The sequence below is a fragment of the Lithobates pipiens genome, unplaced genomic scaffold (genome assembly GCF_037356315.1).
Source record: "Lithobates pipiens isolate NorthernLeopardFrog02 unplaced genomic scaffold, aLitPip1_a1.2 Scaffold_22, whole genome shotgun sequence".
In the NCBI taxonomy this organism is placed as follows: domain Eukaryota; kingdom Metazoa; phylum Chordata; class Amphibia; order Anura; family Ranidae; genus Lithobates; species Lithobates pipiens.
The window spans coordinates 110,154,791-110,179,003 of record NW_027507784.1 but is presented as its reverse complement, the minus strand read 5'-3'; the positions used below and the strand labels follow the sequence as shown (position 1 = coordinate 110,179,003).

The 24,213-nt window shown below is 42.0% G+C and overlaps 1 protein-coding gene across 1 annotated transcript in view; it reads left to right on the top strand.

Annotated features, from left to right (window-relative positions):
* PDE11A (phosphodiesterase 11A) overlaps positions 1-24,213 on the top strand; it is an 899,055-nt gene that overhangs the window by 666,099 nt on the left and 208,743 nt on the right. Inside the window, exons 11-12 of the mRNA XM_077448090.1 lie at positions 9,870-10,016; positions 10,140-10,247. Coding sequence (XP_077304216.1) covers positions 9,870-10,016; positions 10,140-10,247 — 255 coding nt within the window. The remainder of the gene's footprint in view (positions 1-9,869; positions 10,017-10,139; positions 10,248-24,213) is intronic.

Below are 24,213 nucleotides of genomic sequence, written 5' to 3'. Positions count from 1 at the left end.
GTGCCGATAACACTTGGAACGGTTTCGGAGCCGTTTGGAAATACTCAGAATCACTCGGAAACACTTGGAAATGTTCCCGAGTGTTTCCGAGCCTTTCCAGGACTTTCCGAGTTCAGCCGAGCCATCCCGGAATATCTCCCGCGCCCCGTCACATGCGATATTGCATGCAATAGAAGTCAATGCATAATAAATTATCTTTGTTTCCATTGACTTTTAAGGGGAAACTCGCTTTGATATGCGTGTGCTTTGGATTACAAGCATTTTGCTGGAACGGATTATGCTCGTAAGCCAAGGATCCACTGTCCTTTATTTCCTTGAAATTATATTCCATATCAGAAATAAGAGATGAGGTTTAGATGTGGATCTACCATGACTATCATAGGGGGATTCTGTCAGTTTGCAGTCCCATCAAACTAATGGAGGACTTCACTAGGCTGAATGCTTTTTACAGATAATGTACTGCAAGGACCTATAAATGTAGGGCGGCTGGCTTAGCAGGGACAATTTTTGACAGCAGAATGGGCATTTTAGATGTAAATACCGCACTACAATTACAAACCAAATGTCTGGCATGTTTAAACGTGTCAAACGCAACAGATGGTATCACTTTTGCATGTGTACAGCCCCAAATGGTTGCATATTTCTTTATTGTGGGTGGCTACATGTTTTTATTTTTATAGTCCCCGGTCGCCTGTGTGAATGAGGTCTATTTCTAATTACAAGTTCTTTCAACAATTAACAACTTTGCTGCCCTCTTTCATTCTTACTAATTGATGCATTTTCAACTTTAAGTTTATTTTGTGGTTGATTTAAGATCAGTGGTCACTTAAAAGCTATTTTTTTTTTTTGCTTTAAAAAAATGGCCTTTACATATAACTGTAACATATGTTCAGCATTGTGTATATACTGTAGAAGCTAAATTAGGCTTTTTTTTGTGAAATTGTCTGTAGCTCTTTAAAATGCAGGCAAAGTTAAATATGCATTACTATGGTTATTATTAAAGTGGATCCACTGATAGGATCCTAACACAAACGTCACATCTGGTAAGAAGACAATCAGTCTAAGAACAATGGGATCAAGTCTTTTCTGACCTCATTCTGGTGTTTTTACAAACAATAAATGAGGGCACAATTTCCATGTGAGAAGATCACATTTTCACAAATTTGCATATTTTATCTATTCAGTGTTAGGAAATCTGAGGTTACCTGAAAAATAGAAATAAATGATGAATAAAGAATACTTTGTCAGGTTAATCTTTGCACTCCAATGGAAGTTTCAAATTGTAATAGTTTTTGTTTCTTTTTGTCCTTTACAAGACACAGTTATGGGTAATAATTATAATTGCACTAATAAGTGGACACTGGCACATGCATTTGCATTTTCAATATGATTTTTACATGATCTTTCCCATATGGCTTAAAGTGGATGTAAACCCTCTCCTATACCCAGTGAAGTGAATAGCCTCAGATGATACACAGAGATGAAACAAGTCTCCCTACACAAGTTTTACATGTATATCTGCTGTCTTCAGCTTTCTACCATCTTTAAAAAGTGAACATCGCCTTACAAATCTTTCTTCCCATTTCAGCAGTGGGTGTGGAGTCTGAGCATACACTGTGTGAGAGCTGATTGGAGGTGAGGCACACACCCCCCTCCACATAGGCAGAGGAGCGAAGAAACTTGTAGAGCTGCAGTCTAAATAGACAAGCTCTTTGCTGATCTATCTCTAAGTTCCCTCCTCTACACAAAGTTCCAGCTGCTTTTATCTCCTGTCAGAGAACTTGTCAGAAGTTATCATGCTGATAACAGAGGAATGGAGCAGCAGAAAGACACGGCACTCAGAGCTTTGGAGAGAGATAAGTAAATTCTACAGATATATTTCACAAATCATAAACTTTTTAAATAAACACAGTGGAATTAAGGGTTCCAGGGACTCATCTACTTGTTCTTATATGGTGTAATCCCTTCATATACTTATCCTAGGTTTTATAATCCAATTTCTGTAACACAGTGGTCATTTATATAAAGAAGTCAGTGGTATACAGTTGTGTATAATTAGTGAATATTGTTAATATTCCATAGTAAAGTGCAAAATATTAATATTAATAAAGTGTTCAGTGAAAAAGAGCAAATAGTGCTTAAAAAACTTGAAAAATCCTGTACGTGCTACAGTGAAGTGCACCCAATTAGACCATTAAATTAAATGGCCAAAAGTAGAATCAAAAAAGACACAAAGATGTATATATGAAAATAAATAAAAATGACCATAAAAATAGAAATAAAAAAGAAAAGAAAATATGAAAACTGCAAAAAAAAAAAGCACTTTATTAATATTAATATTTTGCACTTTACTATGGTATATTAACAATATTCACTAACTATACACAACTGCATACCACTGACTTCTTTATATAAATGACCACTGTGTTACAGAAATTGGATTATAAGACCTAGGATAGGTATACGAAGGGATTACACCATATAAGAACAAGTAGATGAGTCCCTGGAACCCTTGATTCCACTGTGTTTATTTAAAAAGTTTATGATTTGAGAAATATTGCCTTTATTAGGTATGGCCAACTACCCCATTTTAAGATAATATCATTTTCTTGTAGAGACCCCACTGAGGGGCTTTATTTGGGGAGGCTGCAAACAATTCTTGTGTAACCTAAGCGCGGCTTTATATATTATTAAATTTCTACAGATATATTTGCCCAGGTCAGATTTCATAAATGGGGTCTACAACTTTACAACTTTAAAATAGAACTCGCGGCTAAAACTATATAATCCCAAAACCGCTCTCATCCCTCCTCTCAAGTCTATATACTAACTACCTTGAAAAAAGGACATTGAAGCTTACATGGATCTTGCTTTTCAATGTTGATAGACTATGATAATAATAAAAAACGTAATCTCTCTTGAGTGGGATGTTTAGAACTTAACTACGGAACTCAGACTCTGCCATGACATGCAATGCCAAGCTGCAGAAAGCAAGGCCAACATACTATTAGCATGCATTAAAAAGAGGTGTTTACTCAACAGATAAAACTATAATTCTTCCACTTTACAAAACTCTGGTTTGGCAACATCTTGTGTATGCTGTCCAGTTGGGGTCACCTAATAAGAGGACTGGAGGACCTCAGTTATGAGGAATGACTACAAACATTAAACATTCTGCTGGAGAAGAGATGCTTTCGAGGGTATATGATTGCGTTATACAAAACTTTGAATGGTGACTCTAGCATTGGGAGGAAACTATTTAATCTTAGGTCCCAAAAAAAAAAAAGATACGTGGCCACACAATGAAATTGGAGGAGAAGGGGTTCAATCTTAAACCGTGTAAGGCGTTATTTTTTGTTAGGGTGGTAAGGATGCAGAAGTCCCTTCCACAGTTGCTGGTGCCACTAGAGAATATTAGACATGTGCATTCGTTTTCATCCGAATGCATTTTCGTCTGAATTTCAGCTATTTTCGTTTTCGTTTTGACAAACGATAACGAAAGCACAAAATCCGAAAAACGAAAGATCCGACATAAATAAATGCTTTATTTTCGTTTTCATTGTTACAACAGTTCGATATAGAATAGGAGATTCGACATGACTCTGACAATAACAATCTGTCTATAGAACCTGTGGTCGAATGTGCCTAACCTTACCTCTATTAGTCCAAGATTATATAGAGAAAATATTCGACAGAGAAAAAAGATTTGACAGAGAGAAAAGATTCTGCAAGTTACTGTCCTAAAAAGTGTTTGGGGACCTGGGTCCTGCCCCAGGGGACATGTATCAATGCAAAAAAAAGTTTTAAAAACGGCCGTTTTTTCGGGAGCAGTGATTTTAATAATGATTAAAGTGAAACAATAAAAGTGTAATATTCCTTTAAATTTCATAGGGGGGGGTTGTCTATAGTATGCCTGTGAAGGGGCTCATGTTTCTGGTGCTTAGAACTGTCCCTGCACAAAGTGTCATTTATGCAGGAAAAAAAGTCCTTTAAAATCACTCGCAGCTATTATGAATTGTCGGCTCCGTAATACGGAGAACACTCATTGAAAGTCATTGATAAAAAAAATAAATAAATAAATAAATAAAAAAGCGTGGGGGTCCCCCAAATTCAATTACCAGGCCCTTCAGGTCTGGTATGGATATAAAGGGGAACCCTGCCTCAAATTTAAGAAAAAATTTGACGTGGGGTTCCCCCAAAATATCCATAACCAGACCCTTTATCCGAGCACGCAACCTGGCAGGCCCCAGGAAAAGAGGGGGGGACGAGAGAGCGGCCCCCCCTCCCTCCTGAACCGTACCAGGCCATATGCCCTCAACATTGGGAGGATGCTTTGGGGGTCTGTGACCCCTCAAAGCACCTTGTCCCCATGTTGATGAGGACAAGGGCCTCATCCCCACAACCGTGGCCGGTGGTTGTGGAGGTCTGCGGGCGGGGGGCTTATCAGAATCTGGAAGCCCCCTTTAACAAGGGGACCCCCAGATCCCGGCCCCCCCCTGTTTGAAATGGTAAGGGGGTACAAAAGTACCCCTACCATTTCACAAAGAAAGTGTAAAAAATAGTTAAATAAGACAAACACACTTTTGAAAAATATCTTTATTAAAAATAAAAAAAATAAAAAAAAGATTCCAGCGGTGGTAATCCACTCTTGCTATCCAGCGACGGACGGTCATCTCTCCAGCGATGGCTCATCTCATCCAGCGCAGTGAATACATCCTTCTTCTGTCTCCGCGGAGGAGACACTGCAAGGATTCCGGCGGCCTGACGTTTCTTATATACAGAGGGCGGGGCCACCCGTCACCTGACCCCGCCCCCCTCTGACGCAAGGGGAAACCCGGGGTTCCCTGTGACGTATGGGTGACCCCGCACCCCTCTGATGTAACACAGGCAGGTTTCCGTTACATCAGGGGGGCGGGGTCACCCATACGTCACGGGGAACCCCGGGTTTCCCCTTGCGTCAGAGGGGGGCGGGGTCAGGTGACGGGTGGCCCCGCCCTCCGTATATAAGAAACGTCAGGCCGCCGGAATCCTTGCAGTGTCTCCTCTGCGGAGACAGAAGAAGGATGTATTCGCTGCGCTGGATGAGATGAGCCATCGCTGGAGAGATGACCGTCCGTCGCTGGATAGCAAGAGTGTATTACCACCGCTGGAATCTTTTTTTTATTTTTAATAAAGATATTTTTCAAAAGTGTGTTTGTCTTATTTAACTATTTTTTACACTTTCTTTGTGAAATGGTAGGGGTACTTTTGTACCCCCTTACCATTTCAAACGGGGGGGCCGGGATCTGGGGGGTCCCCTTGTTAAAGGGGGCTTCCAGATTCTGATAAGCCCCCCGCCCGCAGACCTCCACAACCACTGGCCACGGTTGTGGGGATGAGGCCCTTGTCCTCATCAACATGGGGACAAGGTGCTTTGAGGGGTCACAGACCCCCAAAGCATCCTCCCAATGTTGAGGGCATGTGGCCTGGTACGGTTCAGGAGGGAGGGGGGGCCGCTCTCTCGGCCCCCCCTCTTTTCCTTCGGCCTGCCAGGTTGTGTGCTCGGATAAAGGGTCTGGTATGGATTTTTAGGGGGACCCCCACATCAATTTTTTTTTAAATTTGACGCGGGGTTCCCCTTAATATCCATACCAGACCTGAAGGGTCTGGTTATGGATATTTAGGGGGAACCCCACATCAAATTTTTTCTTAAATTTGAGGCAGGGTTCCCCTTAATATCCATACCAGACCTGAAGGGAATTTGGGGGACCCCCACGCTTTTTTTTTTTTTTTTTTTTTTATCAATGACTTTCAATGAGTGTTCTCTGTATTACGGAGCCGACAATTCATAATAGCTGCGAGTGATTTTAAAGGACTTTATTTCCTGCATAAATGACACTTTGTGCAGGGACAGTTCTAAGCACCAGAAACATGCGCCCCTTCACAGGCATACTATAGACATCCCCTCCCCCTACGAAATTTAAAGGAATATTACACTTTTATTGTTTCACTTTAATCATTATTAAAATCACTGCTCCCGAAAAAACTGCAGTTTTTAAAACTTTTTTTTGCATTGATACATGTTGCCTGGGGCAGGACCCGGGTCCCCAAACACTTTTTTAGGACAGTAACTTGCAAATTAGTCTTTAAAATTAGCACTTTAGATTTTGAATGTTGGAGTCCCATAGACTTTAACAGGGGTTCTAAAGTATGCTATAGACTATGAAAAAATACAAAAAGCTGCGCCAACGTAAAATTAATCTCTAAAGACAAAAAACCTCTAAAAAAGGAATTGTGTTGTATACTGCGTGCCTTCCCAGACGCGTTTCGTCATACCTGACGTTGTCAATGGCCCATTGACAACGTCAGGTATGACGAAACGCATCTGGGAAGGCACGCAGTGACGCCACCACGTTGTAGGAGAGGAGGACGGGCTCCTGAATGCCGGCCGGCTTTTCATGTCCTTTTTATACATGCTGTATTTATTCGACTTCTATGTAAGTGCACTACTTTTTATTTGAATAAATTGTTCATACAATATCACACTATGTTGGTTCCCTCTTTTCCCTCTGAGCCGCTGAGTGTAATTTCTGGGATCATGGATTAAGATGTTCTCGTAAGAATGCTGTTTCAATGCGGTGAGCTGACCCACTAAATAGAGGAGTATTCTGGCGTGACCAAACGATTTAATTATAAACGCTCCAACCTAAGTTCTTTCTGGTAAGCGCACCCACTATATGGTGACGGGCACTTGTGCGCATCTGAGTGTATTCAACCACTGTGGTGTCTCCATTTAGGACTACAACTGTCGATTATTTATGGACTCATTTATGAACTTTCTAAGAATGAATTCTTTATACCGGTAATTGCTGTTTAAATTTTTTTGACTCTTTATGCATTTGGGAAATTTTGAATATATCAATTATTCACATTTCACTTATATACAACACAATTCCTTTTTTAGAGTTTTTTTGTCTTTAGAGATTAATTTTACGTTGGCGCAGCTTTTTGTATTTTTTCATTGCTGTTGGGTGTTTGTATCACATTTATTGCTGCCGCCTTCATTATAGTTTGATAGTATTTTTTTGTTCGCTCTTCACTGTTTTACCCAAGCGCAGTTTATTTTTTTCTGTTTATGCTATAGACTAGCTCCGTCGAATCTTCTTTATACATTCGACAGACACCATAAGCCTTAAAGACAGATTCGACCGTAATTCATGTGGATTTTCGGACGAATGCAACTTTTGAACGAAAAACGAAATAAATAAAAACGAATTTCGGGAGTAACTAAATAAATTAAGTTTTCGGACGAAAACGAAATTCCGAAACGAAATATTTTACTCTGCACATGTCTAGAGAATATAGATAAACTTTTAGACGTGTTTCTTAGCAAACACAATGTACAGGGATATGAAAAACAGTAGACACACTTGTGCACACGCGTTGAGCTGGATGGTCTTCATTCAACCTTACAAATGATGTAACTAGGTAACTAAAATTGTTCTGATGCTTATCCTTTCATGCAGCCTATGCTTTACCATTAATTACTTATACTGTATGTCAACCATTCTTTTCAACCACCTTACGTACTATATGGATAAAAATAGAACCATAAATAGTAGAAATTCAATCCAGGGTCAGCAGTATATCTGTAATTTGTCAGATTTCTGTTGTCTGTAACACACAAAAATATAATAATCCAGTGAAACAGCATGTGGTACTCAAGACAGCAGGATATCTTTCTCCATTGTTCCATTGTCAATTGATGTGCCATAAATCTGTTTACAGTCCTGTGCAATCAACGTTTATGTGGCTGCTTTATATATTTTCTACTATGTACAGCTCATGCTTAATTAATGAAATGGAATTTTTTGGTCAGCTCCAGTTTATAAAGGAAGAGCTTTTGTTTTGGAAAACGAATATTTCACATTGAAAGGGCTAAATTATTGTTTTTGCCTAGGGTGCCATTAAAAATACATTTTCTTTACTTTATTCCATACTTCCTCAGCAGTTGCCATTCCCCTCTTCCCTCTGGTGTTCTGGGTTGTGGACAGACCCCCAGCATGCTCGCTTAAAATGCGGGACTGCTGGTCCTGCATTGTAAGTTATGATGTCAGATTAAGACTGCCGGACAGAGTGCTGAAGAGAGATGGCGTCAGGGGACCAGTCACATAGAGGGGAAGAAGCCTGCAGTAAGGAGGGATAATGTGAGTAAAATTGTTTTTTTAGCGTAAAACCCTAGGCAAAAACAAGTAGTTAATCCTTGCATTGTGGGGAGAACCCCAATACAAGGGTAGTTTGACTTTAGCTTTAAGGTTACAGGCCAAATTTATGATGGACATCTGTTGTTTGGATTACCTAACAATGCTGTATTACCTGTTGGACTCCAATTGTAAGACAGCACTATTCCTTTGCTACACTAGTAAGCATAGGGTTTTTTTTTGCCACATGTGTCATCACTGAAGAGATCTATCTTCATGACTGCTGTCACTGGGACAGAAAGTGAGATCAGAAAATTGGCAGATCGTTCATTGGACGAAATTTTTCTTTAGATTTTCTGACCGTGTATACAGGCCTTAAGTGTATGTCCAGCTAAAACCTTTTTTCTTTGGGTAGTGTGGAAGGATTAGAACACCTGTCAGGTTTTTTTTTTTACTACCCAGGATTCCTGCTGAGAGATGTCCCCTAACTTCCTGTCACGTGACAACTGTTTCACCAGACAGGAAGTGAGGTATGGCATGGACCCCTGTGCAAACAGCTGGTCATGTAAGTGGGTATCAAAAGGGTTACCACGGACAATAAACTTCTCTCACGTCTCCTTAGATCTCAGCAATGATGCCAGGTCATTGGTAGAAAGAAAAGATCTAAGATACAATTTTTGTATTCAAACACAAAGTACTCACATAAAGATGATAAAAACACAGCATGTAAAGCCGACAATCGTGTTAGTTCCGTAGGGCAGCAGCAGGTGATGTCATGCATATCTCCTCCCCCGTACACGTTACGTTCAATCAGAACTTCAATGTCACCGGACTCCTACCCCCTTCCCTTCGTTAGCAGACGGAGGCACTTGGGGAAGGGGGGAGGAGTGCAGTGACGTCGATATCCGTGGCGTTACCGGATCTCTGACTGAACTCCCTGAAGACCTGGAAGCCAGCAGAGAGGTGAGTACTGATCAAAAGAATTTTGTTTGATCCAAAAAAAATTATCGATTAATCGAGGAATTAATCTTTCATTTCCACAGCCCTAGTAAAATCATCTGTGCTTCCCTGCGCCTGGGGAGCTGCACCTGCCACACCACCTGCGCATGCTGGTAAAGTGTTTCTCTCCAAATGGGAAAGTGGCACATTGGGTGAAAAACGCCATTTGCGCGCATTGGCATTTACCTGAGCACAGCTGCATGCAGATATTCAAAAGTGATGGTAGGTGTATGCTGCACTAATGGCTCCCCTGATGAAGGAAAATGTCAGGGATTTTATGCTTCAGCACACAGGAGCTGCACTGTCTTTGCACATTAGACCTAATAAAGCGACAGATAGCAGTGAAATCTGACAGGGGTTCTGATCTTTTCCCACTCTATCCAAACCTAAAAAAAAGTTTTGTATTGACGTCTACTTAATGCACATATGGGTATGTAAACAACTGTTAAGTAGTTTCTTTTTTGGGTGCTGTTAGCTTTTTCACTTGAAATTTAATTTCAGCAGTCTGACAAGATGGACATCTATTTTTACTGCCTAATTCTAGTGAAGGACACAAACAACAGGGTTTTTGGCAGAGAGAAACACATACTTTGATGTATTACTGAACATTTCTGGAAAAATAAATCCTATGTATTAACAAAGTCCATTTCTCACTGAAGCAGTGTGTAACTCGGTTCTCTATCATTCAAGGCAGCCAACATCCCCTTGGTCTCAGAACTTTCTATCGATGACATCCATTTTGATGACTTCTCCCTGGACGTTGACGAGATGATTACAGCAGCCCTGAGAATGTTCATGGAGTTGGGAATGGTTCAGAAGTTTAAAATTGATTACGAGGTAAACATCTGCTCTGCTCATGTATCAGCCTCTCTAGTACTGGAATAGGTTCTCTGTACACTGGTAATGAGGTATTCTGCCATACATAGTACAGCACATCTTCATGCCCCTTCTGTTTTACAGACCTTGTGCAGGTGGCTGCTGACAGTGAGGAAGAATTATCGAATGGTTCTCTATCACAACTGGCGGCATGCCTTCAATGTGTGCCAGCTGATGTTTGCCATGTTAACTGTGAGTATTGAGGCTCCAGATCATTTTATTTGTGCTGTCTTTCCTATGTTTTGATATATTACTGGGTGTTCATCATTTAATTCAGACATTTCAGGAAAGTATAGATTTAAAAGGAACTTATAATGGTTTAGGGTAAATTTAATTCGATTTTTTAAAAGTGTAAAAGCTTTTAAAGGAGAAATATGGTCAAAGCTCTTTTGATCATATTTTTCCCATGGGCCACAGAAGTGCACTTATTTCTGCACACCTGTGAATTTGAATGGACAGCTGAATATAAACAAAAGAATGCTGGTAATAGAAAATTCAGAAAAAAACCCCAGCTTGGGGCTCCCCTTAAAATCCATACCAGACCTGAAAATGTCCTCTGATGTAGATCCATTGTCAGTCACGCCATCCACCGCACCGGATGGTGTGGCAGATGAAAAAGGAAAAACAAAAACCTCCCCACCGACTGACTGCTCCTCCACCTGATTTTTCTTAAATGGCTAAGGGGAGTAGTCACCTGATGACATCAGCGGATGACCGCGCCCCCTTGTGACATCATCGACCCAGCATGCTCCAGTCAGTGATGTCACAAGGGGGCAGGGTCACCCGCTGACATCATCAGGTGATTCTGCCCCTTAGCTATTTAAGAAATGTCAGAGGGAGGAGTAGGCAGTCAGCAGGGAGCCTTCGACGAGGATGGAATTTTATTTTTCTCTCTTTTTTCCTGTTCGGTGGTGCGGAGGGTGGCATGAATGATGATGGATCTATACCAGGAGACATTGTTTTTTTTGGTTTTTTTTTGGTGAATGGGTAGGGGTACTATGTACACCATACTAATTCACATGGAGGGGGCTGTATTTGGAGCCCCCCTCTATGAAAGGGGCTTGCATATTCCGATAAGCCCCCCACCCGCAGCCCCCCACAACCACAGCTAAGGGTTGTCAGGAAGAGATATATCAACATATCAACATAGGAAGAAGGGGCTTTGGGGGTGGGGGTGTCAGAGCGCTCCATGTTGAGGGCATGTGGCCTGGTATCATTCACAAGGGGGAGAGCTCGCTGCAAGGGTCTAGTATGGATTTTGGGGGGGGGGCATGTTGTTTTTTAAAAAAAATGGGCATGGGGTTCCCCTTAAAGACTATACCAGACCCAAAGGGTTTGGTATGTATTGGGGGGGGGGCCCTATGCTGTTTTTGTTTTCTGAATATTCTATTGCAGGCATTCATTTGTTTAAATTTCAGCTGGCAGTGGGGAAGCTCGCTGACAGCTGATGAGTCATCGGTTGTTAATGACGAGGCGGCCGACCTTAACAACCAGCTGTACTTCACACAGAATTCAAATTGGTCGATCATTTTTCGAAGGATCCAAGTTCGAATCATTCCAAAAAATTGGAATTTGTTAGAAAATTTGTAGAAGAAACTAAATTTAACGAAAACGAAACTAAAAACTAAGCGAAATCCGAGACAAATCAACAAAAACTAAATTAGTAACATAACAAATCTATCCAAAACTAAACAATTTTTTTCCGTTCTGCACATAATACGATCTGCTCAGGAGTGAATGCAAACTTTCAGGGAGGTAGTCTGAATTTTATTTTTTTCTGTTGTGGGTGTAAACTATATGACCTTTGTTCCTTACCCACATAGCTGAGTTTCATAGATATAGACATACTAAATCACTCACAAGCAGACAGCATACATCATAAATAAGTCTGTAAGCAAACAGCATGCAGTTTACAGACATACGGGCTTCAACCATTCTCATACTGTGTATTATACTGTGAATTACAATATAGTCCTGGCACTAAGTGAAACTGTTATTTGATGCTGTATAATGTAATGTTCTTCCTAGTGGAACTACATTTTTTTATGATGTAGCCATGTGTCCAGCACATCTTGACTGATAAGAGTCATATCTGAAGAAGCTTTCCAAGTACTAAACACTGCTGCATATAAAAATACAGATACAGCCCAGAGGTACAGCAAAACCCTGTGTGAAAAAAAAGCGCAAGAAACATGTATGATGACTACTAATAGTGTTTCACCACAAATTTCTCAGTTGCTAATTTGACAAACCAGAACTGCCAGTCCTGCAAATTAAAAATGAAGATGCTGCTGATAACAGAGGGTATAAGGAAGTGTAAACCAAGGTAGAGCTCAGGTGTATTCAGATCCTAGTCCAAACCCGCCTGAGCTATCCCGCCAGGAAGCTGTCACTGCACAAAGCCAATGGTATGGCCAAAAGGCATTCCCTTCCACTTCCCACAGCTGCATGTAAGTGAGGGAAAATATATTTAATCCCCTGCTGATTTTGTATGTTTTCCCACTGACAAAGAAATGATCAGTCTATAATTTTAATGGCAGGTGTTTTTTAACAGTGAGAGACAAAATAACAACAAAAATATCCAGAAAAACGCATTTCAAAAAAGTTATAAATTGATTTGCACTTTAATGAGTGAATTAAGTATTTGACTCCTTTACAAAACATGACTCAATACTTGGTGGCAAAACCCTTGTTGGCAATCACATAGATCAGACATTTCTTGTAGTTGGCCACCAGGTTTGCACACATCTCAGGAGGGATTTTGTCCCACTTCTCTTTGCAGATCCTCTCCAAGTCATTAAAGTTTTGAGGCTGACTTTGGTAACTCAAACCTTCAGCTCCCTCCACATATTTTCTAAGGGATTAAGGTCTGGAGACTGACTAGGCCACTCTAGGACCTTAATGTGCTTCTTCTTGAGCCACTTCTTTGCTGCCTTGGCTGTGTGTTTTGAGTCATTGTCATGCTGGACCCATTTTCAATGCCCTGCCTGGGGGAAGGAGATTCTCACCCAAGATTTGATGTACATGGCCCTGTCCATCGTCCCTTTGATGCAGTGAAGTTGTCCTGTCCCCTTAGCAAAAAAACACCCCCAAATCATAATGTTTCCACCTCCATGTTTGATGGTGGGGATGGTGTTCTTAGATTATATAGGGTTATAGACAGCATTCCTCCTTCTCCAAACACGGTGAGTTGAGTTGATGCAAAGAGCTTGATTTTGGCCTCATCTGACCACAACACTTTCACCCAGTTCTCCTCTGAATCATTCAAATTTTCATTAGTAAACTTCAGACAGGCCTGTACATGTGCATTCTTGAGCAGGGGGACCATGCTGCAGGATTTCAGTCCTTCACAGTGTAGTGTGTTACCAATTGTTTTCTTGGTGACTATGGTCCCAACTGCCTTGAGATCATTGACAAGATTCTCCTTTGTAGTTCTGGGTTGATTCCACACTGTTCTCACAATCATTGAAACTCCACGAGATGAGATCTTGCATGGAGACTGAGGGAGATTGCCAGTTATTTTGTGCTTCTTCCATTTGCGAATAATCACAACTGTTGTCAACCTCTCACCAAGCTGCTTGCCAATGGTCTTGTAGCCCATTCCTGACTTGTGTAGGTCTACAATCTTGTTCCTGACATCCTTTGGTCTTGGCTGTGGTGGAGAGATTGGAATCTGATTGATTCCTTTTAAGAGAATGCTCCTAATCTCAGTTTGTTACCTGTATAGAAGACATCTAGGAGCCAGAAATCTTGCGGATTGATAGGGGATCAAATACTTATTTCACTCATTAAAATGCAAATGAATTTATAACTTTTCTATAAAGTTTTTCTGGATATTTTTGTTTTTATTCTGTCTCTCGCTGTTAAAATAAACCTACCATTAAAATTAGAGAAAGAAGTGTGCATTGCACTGGAATGATCCCCTTGGACTTTTAAGGCAGAAAGTGGAGTAGTAGGCAGTAAAATAGGTTTAAAAGGCAGTGATGCCACTTTAATTAATACAAAAAGTAATCAGAAGCGGGCAAACGTAGCCCTACAATTGTAAAAGCAAAATATACATATACATAGAAAATATATTGCACATTGTAAAATTGCAATAAAACCCAATTGGTACAGATATTACCATGAGCTGCCAGAGTCATGCTGTGGTCAGTCCAAAGGGTATCCTGTAGCACCCGACATGTTTCATAATTTATTGCTTTGTATTCCTTCTTGAGGGGAGTTTAAGTTCTGGGTGATTGTATTCTCTGAAATACAGAAAAAGTTACTAATAGCCACATTGCAACACCTTGTGTGAGCAGGACCATTCATTTAGTAGAGTGGTTCAAAGTATAGTCATAGCTGATTAATATACTTACATAAGGACAAAGGACAACATATAGTTGCAGGACAAACTATGGATATAGAGAGATGTTCTCAAATTGGCTGAGCAGGGCAGCACAGGTCCACTGTGTGAAAACGCACTTCTGCATGCTCCGTGGCAGCTACGTGCCTTTTCGCTGCTCTGCTCAGCCAATTTGAGAACATCTCTTAATCCATGGTTTGTCCTGCAACTATATGTCCAGCTCCTGCACAATATATGGATGGCCCCCTCCCAGCACTCACCGTTATTTCTGGGGCTTACTGTTTTTACTGACGCACCCAAAAAACGATCCAACAATATATTGTCGGCTGGTCACAGAGGCGATAAAAGACTAGATCATCTTAGATCGCCTCTATGGCCTTGGTGGACTGAGCGACGTCATGATGTCACTTCCAGTCCAGGGTGGAAGTAAACAGTTTTTTTTTAAAGCAAAAGATTAAAAAAAATATTGTGGGGTCTTTTCGACCACAGAACTCTCCATAATGAGGACTTGTCATCCTTATTTCTATTACAAGGGATGTTTACATAGGAATAAAAGAGATAAAAAAAAGGGACAGTATATAAATAAAAAATAAAATAAATAAGAATATTTTTCTTTAAAGCACCTCCATCCCTCTGTGCTCATGCGCAGAAGAAAAACGCGTACATAGGTCATACACGCCTATGCAAACAGTGTTCGCACCACACATGTGAGGTATTGCCATGAACATTAGAGCAAGAGAAAAAATTCTAGCACTGGACTTCCTATGTAACTCTAAGCAGTTAACCTGTAAACATTTTTAAAGCGGCGCCTATAGACATTTTTAAGTACTGTTGTTTGTCACCATTCCACCAGCGTGCACAATTTTAAATTGTGACATGAGAGTTATCTATTTACTCTGCGTAACGTCATCTTTCATATTTGACAAAAAAATTGGGGTATATATTAAAGTTTATTTTTTTCCAAAAAATAGTCCAGGATTTTTTCCTTTCTTCCTAATTTGAGCAGAGCCAGCAGCAGCAAGATGGTAACAGGGTGGGTGTTTCAAACAGGAATGGAGCTTTTGATATATATATATATATATAGAAAAAAATAAACAAAAATTGCCAGAAAAGGCTTGGGCTTCGGCAACATAGCAAAAATATTTCATAGCGCAGGCACCCAGTTAGCAGCCATGCTGTGCAATTGTCAGTCCAAAATGATGCCAATGGTGCCATTTTGGACTGATGCTTGCACAGTGTAGCTGCTCATTTGGTGTCTGCATTCTACAAGGTTTATGCTATGCTGCCAGGCTCCCAGAGAAGATTCCAAGGATGCCCCTTTCACTGAGACATACCCCTCACCACAGCGACTGTCCAAGGGGTCAGATGGCTTACTTATTATATATTCTTAAAAATAAGTACCGTATATACTCGAGTATAGGCCGACCCGAATATAAGCCGAGGCCCCCAATTTACCCCCAAAAAAACTGGCAAACTTATTGACTCGTGTATAAGCCGAGGGTAAGACATGCCTGTCCATCCCTGTGTGTGTGTCCGTCCATCCCTGTGTGTCCGTCCATCCCTGTGTGTCCGTCCATCCCTGTGTGTCCGTCCATCCATCCCTGTGTGTGTGTGTGTCCATCCATCCATCCATCCCTGTGTGTGTGTGTCTCCATCCATCCATCCATCCATCCCTGTGTGTGTGTGTCTCCATCCATCCATCCATCCATCCCTGTGTGTGTGTGTCTCCATCCATCCATCCATCCCTGTGTGTGCGTGTCTCCATCCATCCATCCATCCATCCCTGTGTGTGTGTGTCTCCATCCATCCATCCATCCCTGTGTGTGTGTGTATCCATCCGTGTGTGTGTGTGTGTGTGTGTGTGTGTGTGTGTGTGTGTGTGTGTGTGTGTGTGTGTGTGTGTGTGTGTCCAGCCTACCTGTGTCCCGAGCCTTTGTCCCGAGCCTCCGTCCCGTGCCGAGCCTCCTTGCCTCCGTGCCTCGCCGCCGTGCCTTGCCTCCGTCCCGTCCCGTCCCGTCCCGTCCCGTCCCGTGCCGTGCCTTGCCTTGCCTCCGTCCCGTGCCCTCTTCGTCGGCGCCTCGGCGGCCATTGTAAAATTCAAAAGCTGCGCCGCCGCCTTCGCCTGTGATAGGCGGAACACTGAATTTCCCAGCAGCCTGTGTTCCGCCTATCACGTACATCGTATCATCCTCGTCCGTAGTACGAGGATGATACGATGTCCGTGATAGGCGGAACACAGGCTGCTGGGAAATTCAGTGTTCCGCCTATCACAGGCGAAGGCGGAGCCGGAGGCGCGGCTTTTGAACTATAGAATGGCCGCTGTCTGTCTGCTCGACACGCTGATCGAGCGGGCAGACAGCGATGACTCGAGTATAAGCCGAGGGGGGCACTTTCAGCCTCAAAAAAGAGGCTGAAAATCTCGGCTTATACTCGAGTATATACGGTAAATGAGCTTTAAAAAAATTGTGCATCTTAGTCATATGTATAGTTTCATGTTTTTGACAGGTTTACCTGAGCATATTTATTGCCAGAATCGTATAGATGTGCAAAGTTAAAAGTTTAACATATACCCCATTTGTATAAGTACCAAATTATTTATTAATTCACCAACAAAGCCCTTTTGCTACAGATATTCAGTACCTTAAAAAAGTATTCACACCCCTTACATTTTCCACATTTTGTCATGTTACAACCAAAAACATAAATGAATTGTATTGGGATTTAGGGATATAGTTGTGGAGAAGTTTAAAGCAGGGTTAAGTTATACAAAAATATCCCAAGCTTTGAACATCTCATGGAGCACTGTTCAATCCATCATCCAAAAATGGAAAGAGTATTGCATAACTGCAAACCTACCAAGACATGGCCATCCACCTAAACTGATAGGCTGGGTAAGGAGAGCATTAACAAGAGAAGCAGCCAAGAGGGCCATGGTAACTCTGGAGGAGCTGCAGAGATCCACAGCTCAGGTGGGAGAATCTGTCCACAGGACAACTATTAGTCGTGCACTCCACAAATCTGGCCTTTATGCAAGAGGGGCAAGAAGAAAGCCATTGTTGAAAGAAAGCCATAAGAAGTCCCGTTTGCAATTTGCGAGAAGCCATGTGGGGGGATACAGCAAACATGTGAAAGAAGGTGTTCTGCTCAGATGAGACCAAAACTGTAACTTTTGGACCTAAAAGCAAAACGCTATGTATGTTGGAAAACTAACACTGCACATCACCCTGAACACACCATCCCCACCGTGAAATATGGTGGTGGCAACATCATGTTGTGGGGATGCTTTTATTCAGTAGGGAAAGGGAAGGTGGTCAGAGTTGATGGGAAGATGGATGGAGCCAAATACAGGGCAATCTTAGAAGAAAACCTGTTTGAGTCTGCAAAAGACTTGAGACTAAGGCGAAGGTTCACCTTCCAGCGGGATGACAACCCTAAACATACAGCCAGAGCTACAATGGAATGGTCTAGATCAAAGCATATTCATATGTTAGCCCTTGTACACACGGTCGGAGATTCCGTCAGAATGTGTCCTATCAGACCGTTTTGTCGGATATTCCGACTGTGTGTGGTATGCATTGGACTGTTTCCGTCGGAATATCCGTCGGACCAAATTTTCCAACTTGCTGGAAATATTTTCCAACAAAATGCTCCGATCGGACATACTCCGATCATGTGTAGAGAATTCCAATCGGACAAAGTGCCACGCATGCTCAGATCAAATTCCTACATCAAAGCTATTGGCTACTAGCCTGAACGTAGTCCCATCGTAACGAAATTACGTCATCACGTTCTGAAAGATCGGATTTTCCGACAACTTTGTCCAACCGTGTGTATGCAACAGTTTCGGACAAGATCCGTCGGACAAAATCCAACGGACAAAATCCGACGGATTTGGTTGTCAGAATGTCCGACCGTGTGTACAAGGGCTTAGAATGGCCCAGTCAGACCTAAATCCAAGTGAGAATCTGTGGCAAGACTTGAAAATTGCTGTTCACAGACGCTTTCCATCCAGTCTGACAGAGCTTGAGCTATTTTGCAAAGAAGAATGGACAAAAATGTCACTCTAGATGTACAAAGATTGTAGAGACATCCCAAAAAAGACTTGCAGCTGTAATTACAATGAAAGGCGGTTCTACAAAGTATTGACTCAGGGGGCTGAATACAAATCCACACCACACTTTTCACATATTTATTGGTAAAAATTGTTGAAAACCATTTATCATTTTCCTTCCACTTCACAATTATGTTCCACTTTGTGTTGGTCTATTACATAAAATCCCAAGTTTTTGGTTGTAACATGACAAAATTTCAAGGGGTATGAATACTTTTTCAAGGCACTTTAATACCCATTCACTAGCAGGGCCCTTTTTTATATATATATAAATGATATTTAGGATTGTGTAGTTTCTTTAGAAAGCATTGGGTAAGTCAAAAGGCAACAACGCTGATACAGCACATTCAGCAGTAACTACAGAAAGTGAAAATAATAATGTTCGGCTAGATAGGCCCTGTCTAATCATTGGCCAGTGGAACAATAAAAGTCTGCCAGAGGTCAGGCCCTTAAACTTGCAATGGTGCTCATTTCAATACACAGTGGTGGCCAAAAGGCCTCTCACCACACTAATGTGGTGTAGAATAGATGTCCTCCTGACGACAGTCTATTCTTGAATGGGTGCTGTAGCAGATGGGATATAGCTGAATGCACAGTAGGCTGAGTTGATCTGCCAGCATACTGGTGGGTGGAAAGTTGGCGTCACTGTCTCTGACTGTTGATGTCTCTCTTGATGGCCTCTGTGCTGCTTACTGCCTATGTGGGGGTGTTGGGTGAATGGCAACCTGCAATGCCCTGGGACTCCCCTCTCTAACCTGCACCTCTCCCCTGCTGGGCTCGGGAGTTTCAGCCATTCCGCTGCTTAGCAGGCTGCTTTTATCTCTCAGGACAGCTACTCTCTCTCTATAGGCAGACTCCTTCCTCTCTGCTCTTTGCACAACTTGGCTCTATGGGGGCTTTTCCTAACACAGCATATGTCCAGCTCACAGCCCACCTCACTGCTCAGCCTGCACTTCCTTCACCCTGTACTTTCTGTCAGTCTTCCTCCCTCTGCCAAGGAGAGCTAACTGGGGCACAGTGTGAAGATGTTGCCCTGGGCTGTGTGACTCCTCCCGGTTAAAGGGACACCAGCCAGCGCTACATAGGATTTTGCAAATAAATGAAGCTGCTTATATCTTTGGCTGTAATGGCCACATTGCATGTTTTTACCTATCTGCATTTTCTCATGATTTGCTCCGTTTAAATCGTCTAGATTTGTAACATTTTTACATTACAGATTTACCTAGCTCTTTAAAGGCAATAGTATTTATTTATTATAAAAGATTTAATATATTTCAAGAAATATCATCTTCAAAATTGAGCAATCATAAATGCATGACTAACCTACTAGACTATGTGGTCTTGTTTTTAGTGGCTGTGCCTATATGTATGTCTTAGGAGTCACAGATGCGCTACATTCCTGTTCTATTTGCATAGAGAGCTTAGTACTGGAGAGAAGGAGCCTCTCTAAGGATGTATGGAGCTGGCCAAAAAGCCAGCTAAGGAATAACTTCATGCATATCTTCATACATAAGAAATAAAGAAACATCTGTTTGGTAGATGAATTATCATCTGCACTCTTCACGGTTTGTTGTCTCCTCCCGCTTTATAGTCATTGGGTATCCACTGATTTACAAGACCAAGCTGGAGAATTGACACGTTGAGATTGCAGAGATGTGCAGAGGGCATAAAATATCTATGCAGCCATCATAAAATATTAATTCTCATGCTTCATCCCTGGGACCACTCAATAACAAAGTAGCTGACTCAGCCTGGCAGAAACAATGATCATTTGACAGGTGTAAAAACAATTTGACATGGAGCGGTGACTAACGGGTTGAGGCATAATTACACTTGTTTGGCTCTCTTCCCACCTTTGCCTATCAAGCCAAGCCTGTAAGTTGCAAATAAGTTGTAAAACTTACAGTATTTGTGAGGAGTTTACATTGATTTGTCTATTGCTAAATAGCTGAACATATTAAAGTAGATCTAAGCCCATTTACTATATTCTCATATAAGCATTAACATAGTAATGTCATTTTAAAATATATTTTCAGTCTGTTATGTGGGAAGGATTCGTAACGCTTTCAGGCAATCTAGGATTATAGATGAAAAATATAAAAGAATTATGAAGGGTCAGTCCAACCAAAACTTATATTTTCAGATAGATTTTACATTACAGATCACATCGGGAGGTTGAGACCACTCCAGCTAAATTGACCAAACATAGCTCCCACATTCGTTCTGATCTATACTATACTATACTATGGATCTTCATGAATAATGTATTTAAAGTACTACACCTTTGTGACTGTCCAAACATGTCCTAAATGTATGTGATGCACACGTCTTTACTGGCAGGATCAAAAGTACCTGTGAGACATTTCATTGGGATGAAGGGAAAACTATGAGTTCTGATGCAATTATGTGCTACAACCCTTTCTTTTCTTTTCTTTTCTTTTTTTAATGGAAACCATAGCTCTACCTTACCTACCAAATGTGTATACATTATTATTACTCATTCTCATAAACTAGCATGAAGGGAAATTAAAGTTGTTGCCCATACGCCCTGGGCAACAGTGTTTCTACAAACAAGAAATCTCTTTCCTAATTTGTGTGAGAACCTGTAGGTGCTCTTCGATACACAGACAGGTAGATTAGCATGTTTGTAAGAAACTGTAAAACTCAATACTGTATTGGAGAAACTATAAGGCCTCATGCACAATGGATGTTAAAATAACATTATAAAAACTGCAGTAGCTTTGCAGTGAGTTTTTCAACGTTTTCTCAATAGCGTTTTTTAGAGTTTATTCGCGTTTTTAGCGTTTTTGTGCGTTAGCGTTTTTAGCATTTTTTTCTCAATTGATCAAAAATGTTAAAGTTGGTGTGCCGTGTTTTTGAGTGTTTATCTGCGTTTATCAGTGTTTTTTGACGTTAGAGCATTTTTACATCTGAAAACAGCTGAAAAACCCTCTAGTTCTTTTTTTTTACAGCCAAAAAACGTCCCAGCCAAAAACAGTTGATAACAGCCTATGTGTGCATGGACACATAGGATAACATGATGGGGAGTTTATTGACCTGACCGTAGAAAAAAACATCTGAAGACAAAAACAGCAGCTGTAAAAATGTCCAAAAACGTCCAGTGTGCATAAGCGACACATGTGCAATGCATTTTGGACTCAGAAAGACCCTTTTCAAGCTAAACCTAAAAGCTTATACTGTATAGACTTGTATACTGATTCTCATACTATTATACAAAATCCAGAATAGCACGTTCAAGGAACCTGTAATGCCGCGTACACACGATCGGACTTTCCGGCAGACCTAGAAATAAAACATGTGTTAAATCTTCCTGCCTAAATGAATATGGGGTACTTTTCACCTGGGGGATGATGACGACGAAGGAGAAAGCCGGGCCACCACTAGCAAAAGAGCAGCAAAAGAGCAGAAGTTAGTGGAGGAGCCCCGGCGAGAAGAACCGGAAAGCGTGGAGAAGTCGGAAGAAGACCCCCAAAGTCGGAAGAAGACCCCCGAAGTTGGAAAAAGACCCCGAGAGCTGCCTAATAAACTACTTTAAAAACCTGTGTAGTGTGTTTTTTTATTGACACTTTTTCCCCCAGGTGAAAAGTACCCTATACTCATTCACATAGGGTGGGGGGCCGGGATCTGGGGACCCCCTTAGTAAAGGGGGCTTCCGGATTCCAATAAGCCCTCCCGCCTGCAGACCTCGACAACCAATGGCCAGGGTTGTTGGGAAGAGGCCCTTGTCCTCATCAACATGGGGAGAAGGTGCTTTGGGTTGGGGGGGCACAGGGCCACCCCTTCCCCAAAGCACACCCCCATGTTGAGGTCACGTTGCCATGTACGGCTCAGGAGGGGGGGCACTCGCTCATCCCCACCCCCTTTCCTGACCGGCCAGGCTGCGTGCTCGGATAAGGGTCTGGTATAGGCTTTGTGGCAACCCCCACGGCATTTTTTGGCGTAGGGGGCTACCCTTAAAATCCATACCAGGCGATGGGGCTTTCAGCGGCGAGATTGACTTCCTTTTCTAGTCCCGTTGTACCCGGAGTCACGTTCAAAATGAACGGACTTTAGTCTGTGTGTGGGGGCAAGTCCGTTTATTTGGAAAGGCGGACTCAAAGTCCGTTCGTGTGTGTGTGCATGTCTACTCGTTCGGAAAGTCCGGCAGACCTCCGCTGCAAAGTCCGGCGGATTGTCTGCCGGACCAAGTCTGCCGGAAGGTCCGATTGTGTGTACCCGGCATAACATGTAAAACAGTTATATAGCTATATTTAGTTATATAGAACTAAATATAGTTATATAGAAATATTCCTTTAAATATCATGCCTGGGGGTCCCCGTCGTCTGCCTGTAAAGGAGCGCATCTTTCACATGTTTATAACAGTACCACAGCAAAATGACATCTCTAAAGGAAAAAATGTCATTTAAAATTGCTTGTGGCAGATCCCGGCAATTTACATAAAAAAATCATTGAAAAAACAGCGTGGGTTCCCCCCTTCCCCAGTCCATACCAGGCCCTTCATGTCTGGTATGGATATTAAGGGGAACTCCACGCCAAAAATTTATTAAAAAGATGGCGTGGTGGTCCTCCACAAAATCTATACCAGACCCTTATCCGAGCAAGCAACCTGGCAGGCCGTAGGAAACGGGGGGGGGGGGGGGTGAAAGAGCGCCCCTCCTAATCCGTACCAGGCTACATGTCATGTGACATTAGAGGGGGCAGGGTCACCCATTTACGTCATTGGATGGCCCCACTCTTGCCTATATAACAGCTGTCAAAGCGAAAAGATGGCAGCCGGCGGGGTGACTCCCATGGAGGCAGAGTTTTTCCATTTTTTTTTATCTCTAGACCGTCGGACGCCGTGATTGACAATGGTTTTACATCACGGGCACTTAAAATGTCTGCTAACGTTTTTACTTTTTTGACATTTTTATTTGGTGAATGGGTAGAGGTACAATGTACCCGATACCCATTCACATATGAGGGGGCTGGGATCTTGGGGCCCCCTTGTTAAAGGGGGCTTCCAGATTCCGATAAACCCCCCGCCTGCAGACCCCCACAACTCCGGGCAAGGGTTGTGGGGATGAGGTGCTTGTCCCCATCAACATGGGGACAAGGTGCTTTGGGGGGGCCCAAAAGCATCCTCCCCATGTTGAGGGCATGTGGCCTGGTACAGTTCAAGAGGGGGGTGCTATCTCGCCCCCCCTTTTCCTGTGGCCTGCCAGGTTGCATGCTCAGATAAGGGTCTGGTATGGATTTTGGGGGATCCCCAAGCCATTTTTTTTTTTTTTTAGAGCAGGGTTCCCCTTAACCACTTCAATACACTGTCTTGTATATACTAGAGTGCCTGCACTGACTGAATATAGAGTCTACACTGAATATCTAGTGTACACTAAATGCATGGTATATATATATATATATATATATATATATATATATATATATATATATATATATATATATATATATTTATATACTAGGCTGTATATATATATCAAATAAACTGCCTGCATGCCACTAACTAACCTGCCTAATCTCTCTTCATTCATAATTACACTATATACAGCCGCCGAGTAAGCAGCCTTTTATAGTGTGGGGCGTTGACTTAGCCCCCTGAGCCATGATTGGCCAAAGGCATCCTTTGGCAAATGATGGCTCTCTCAGCAGAACACACTGTGATTGGCCAAAGCATGCAGGTCTGG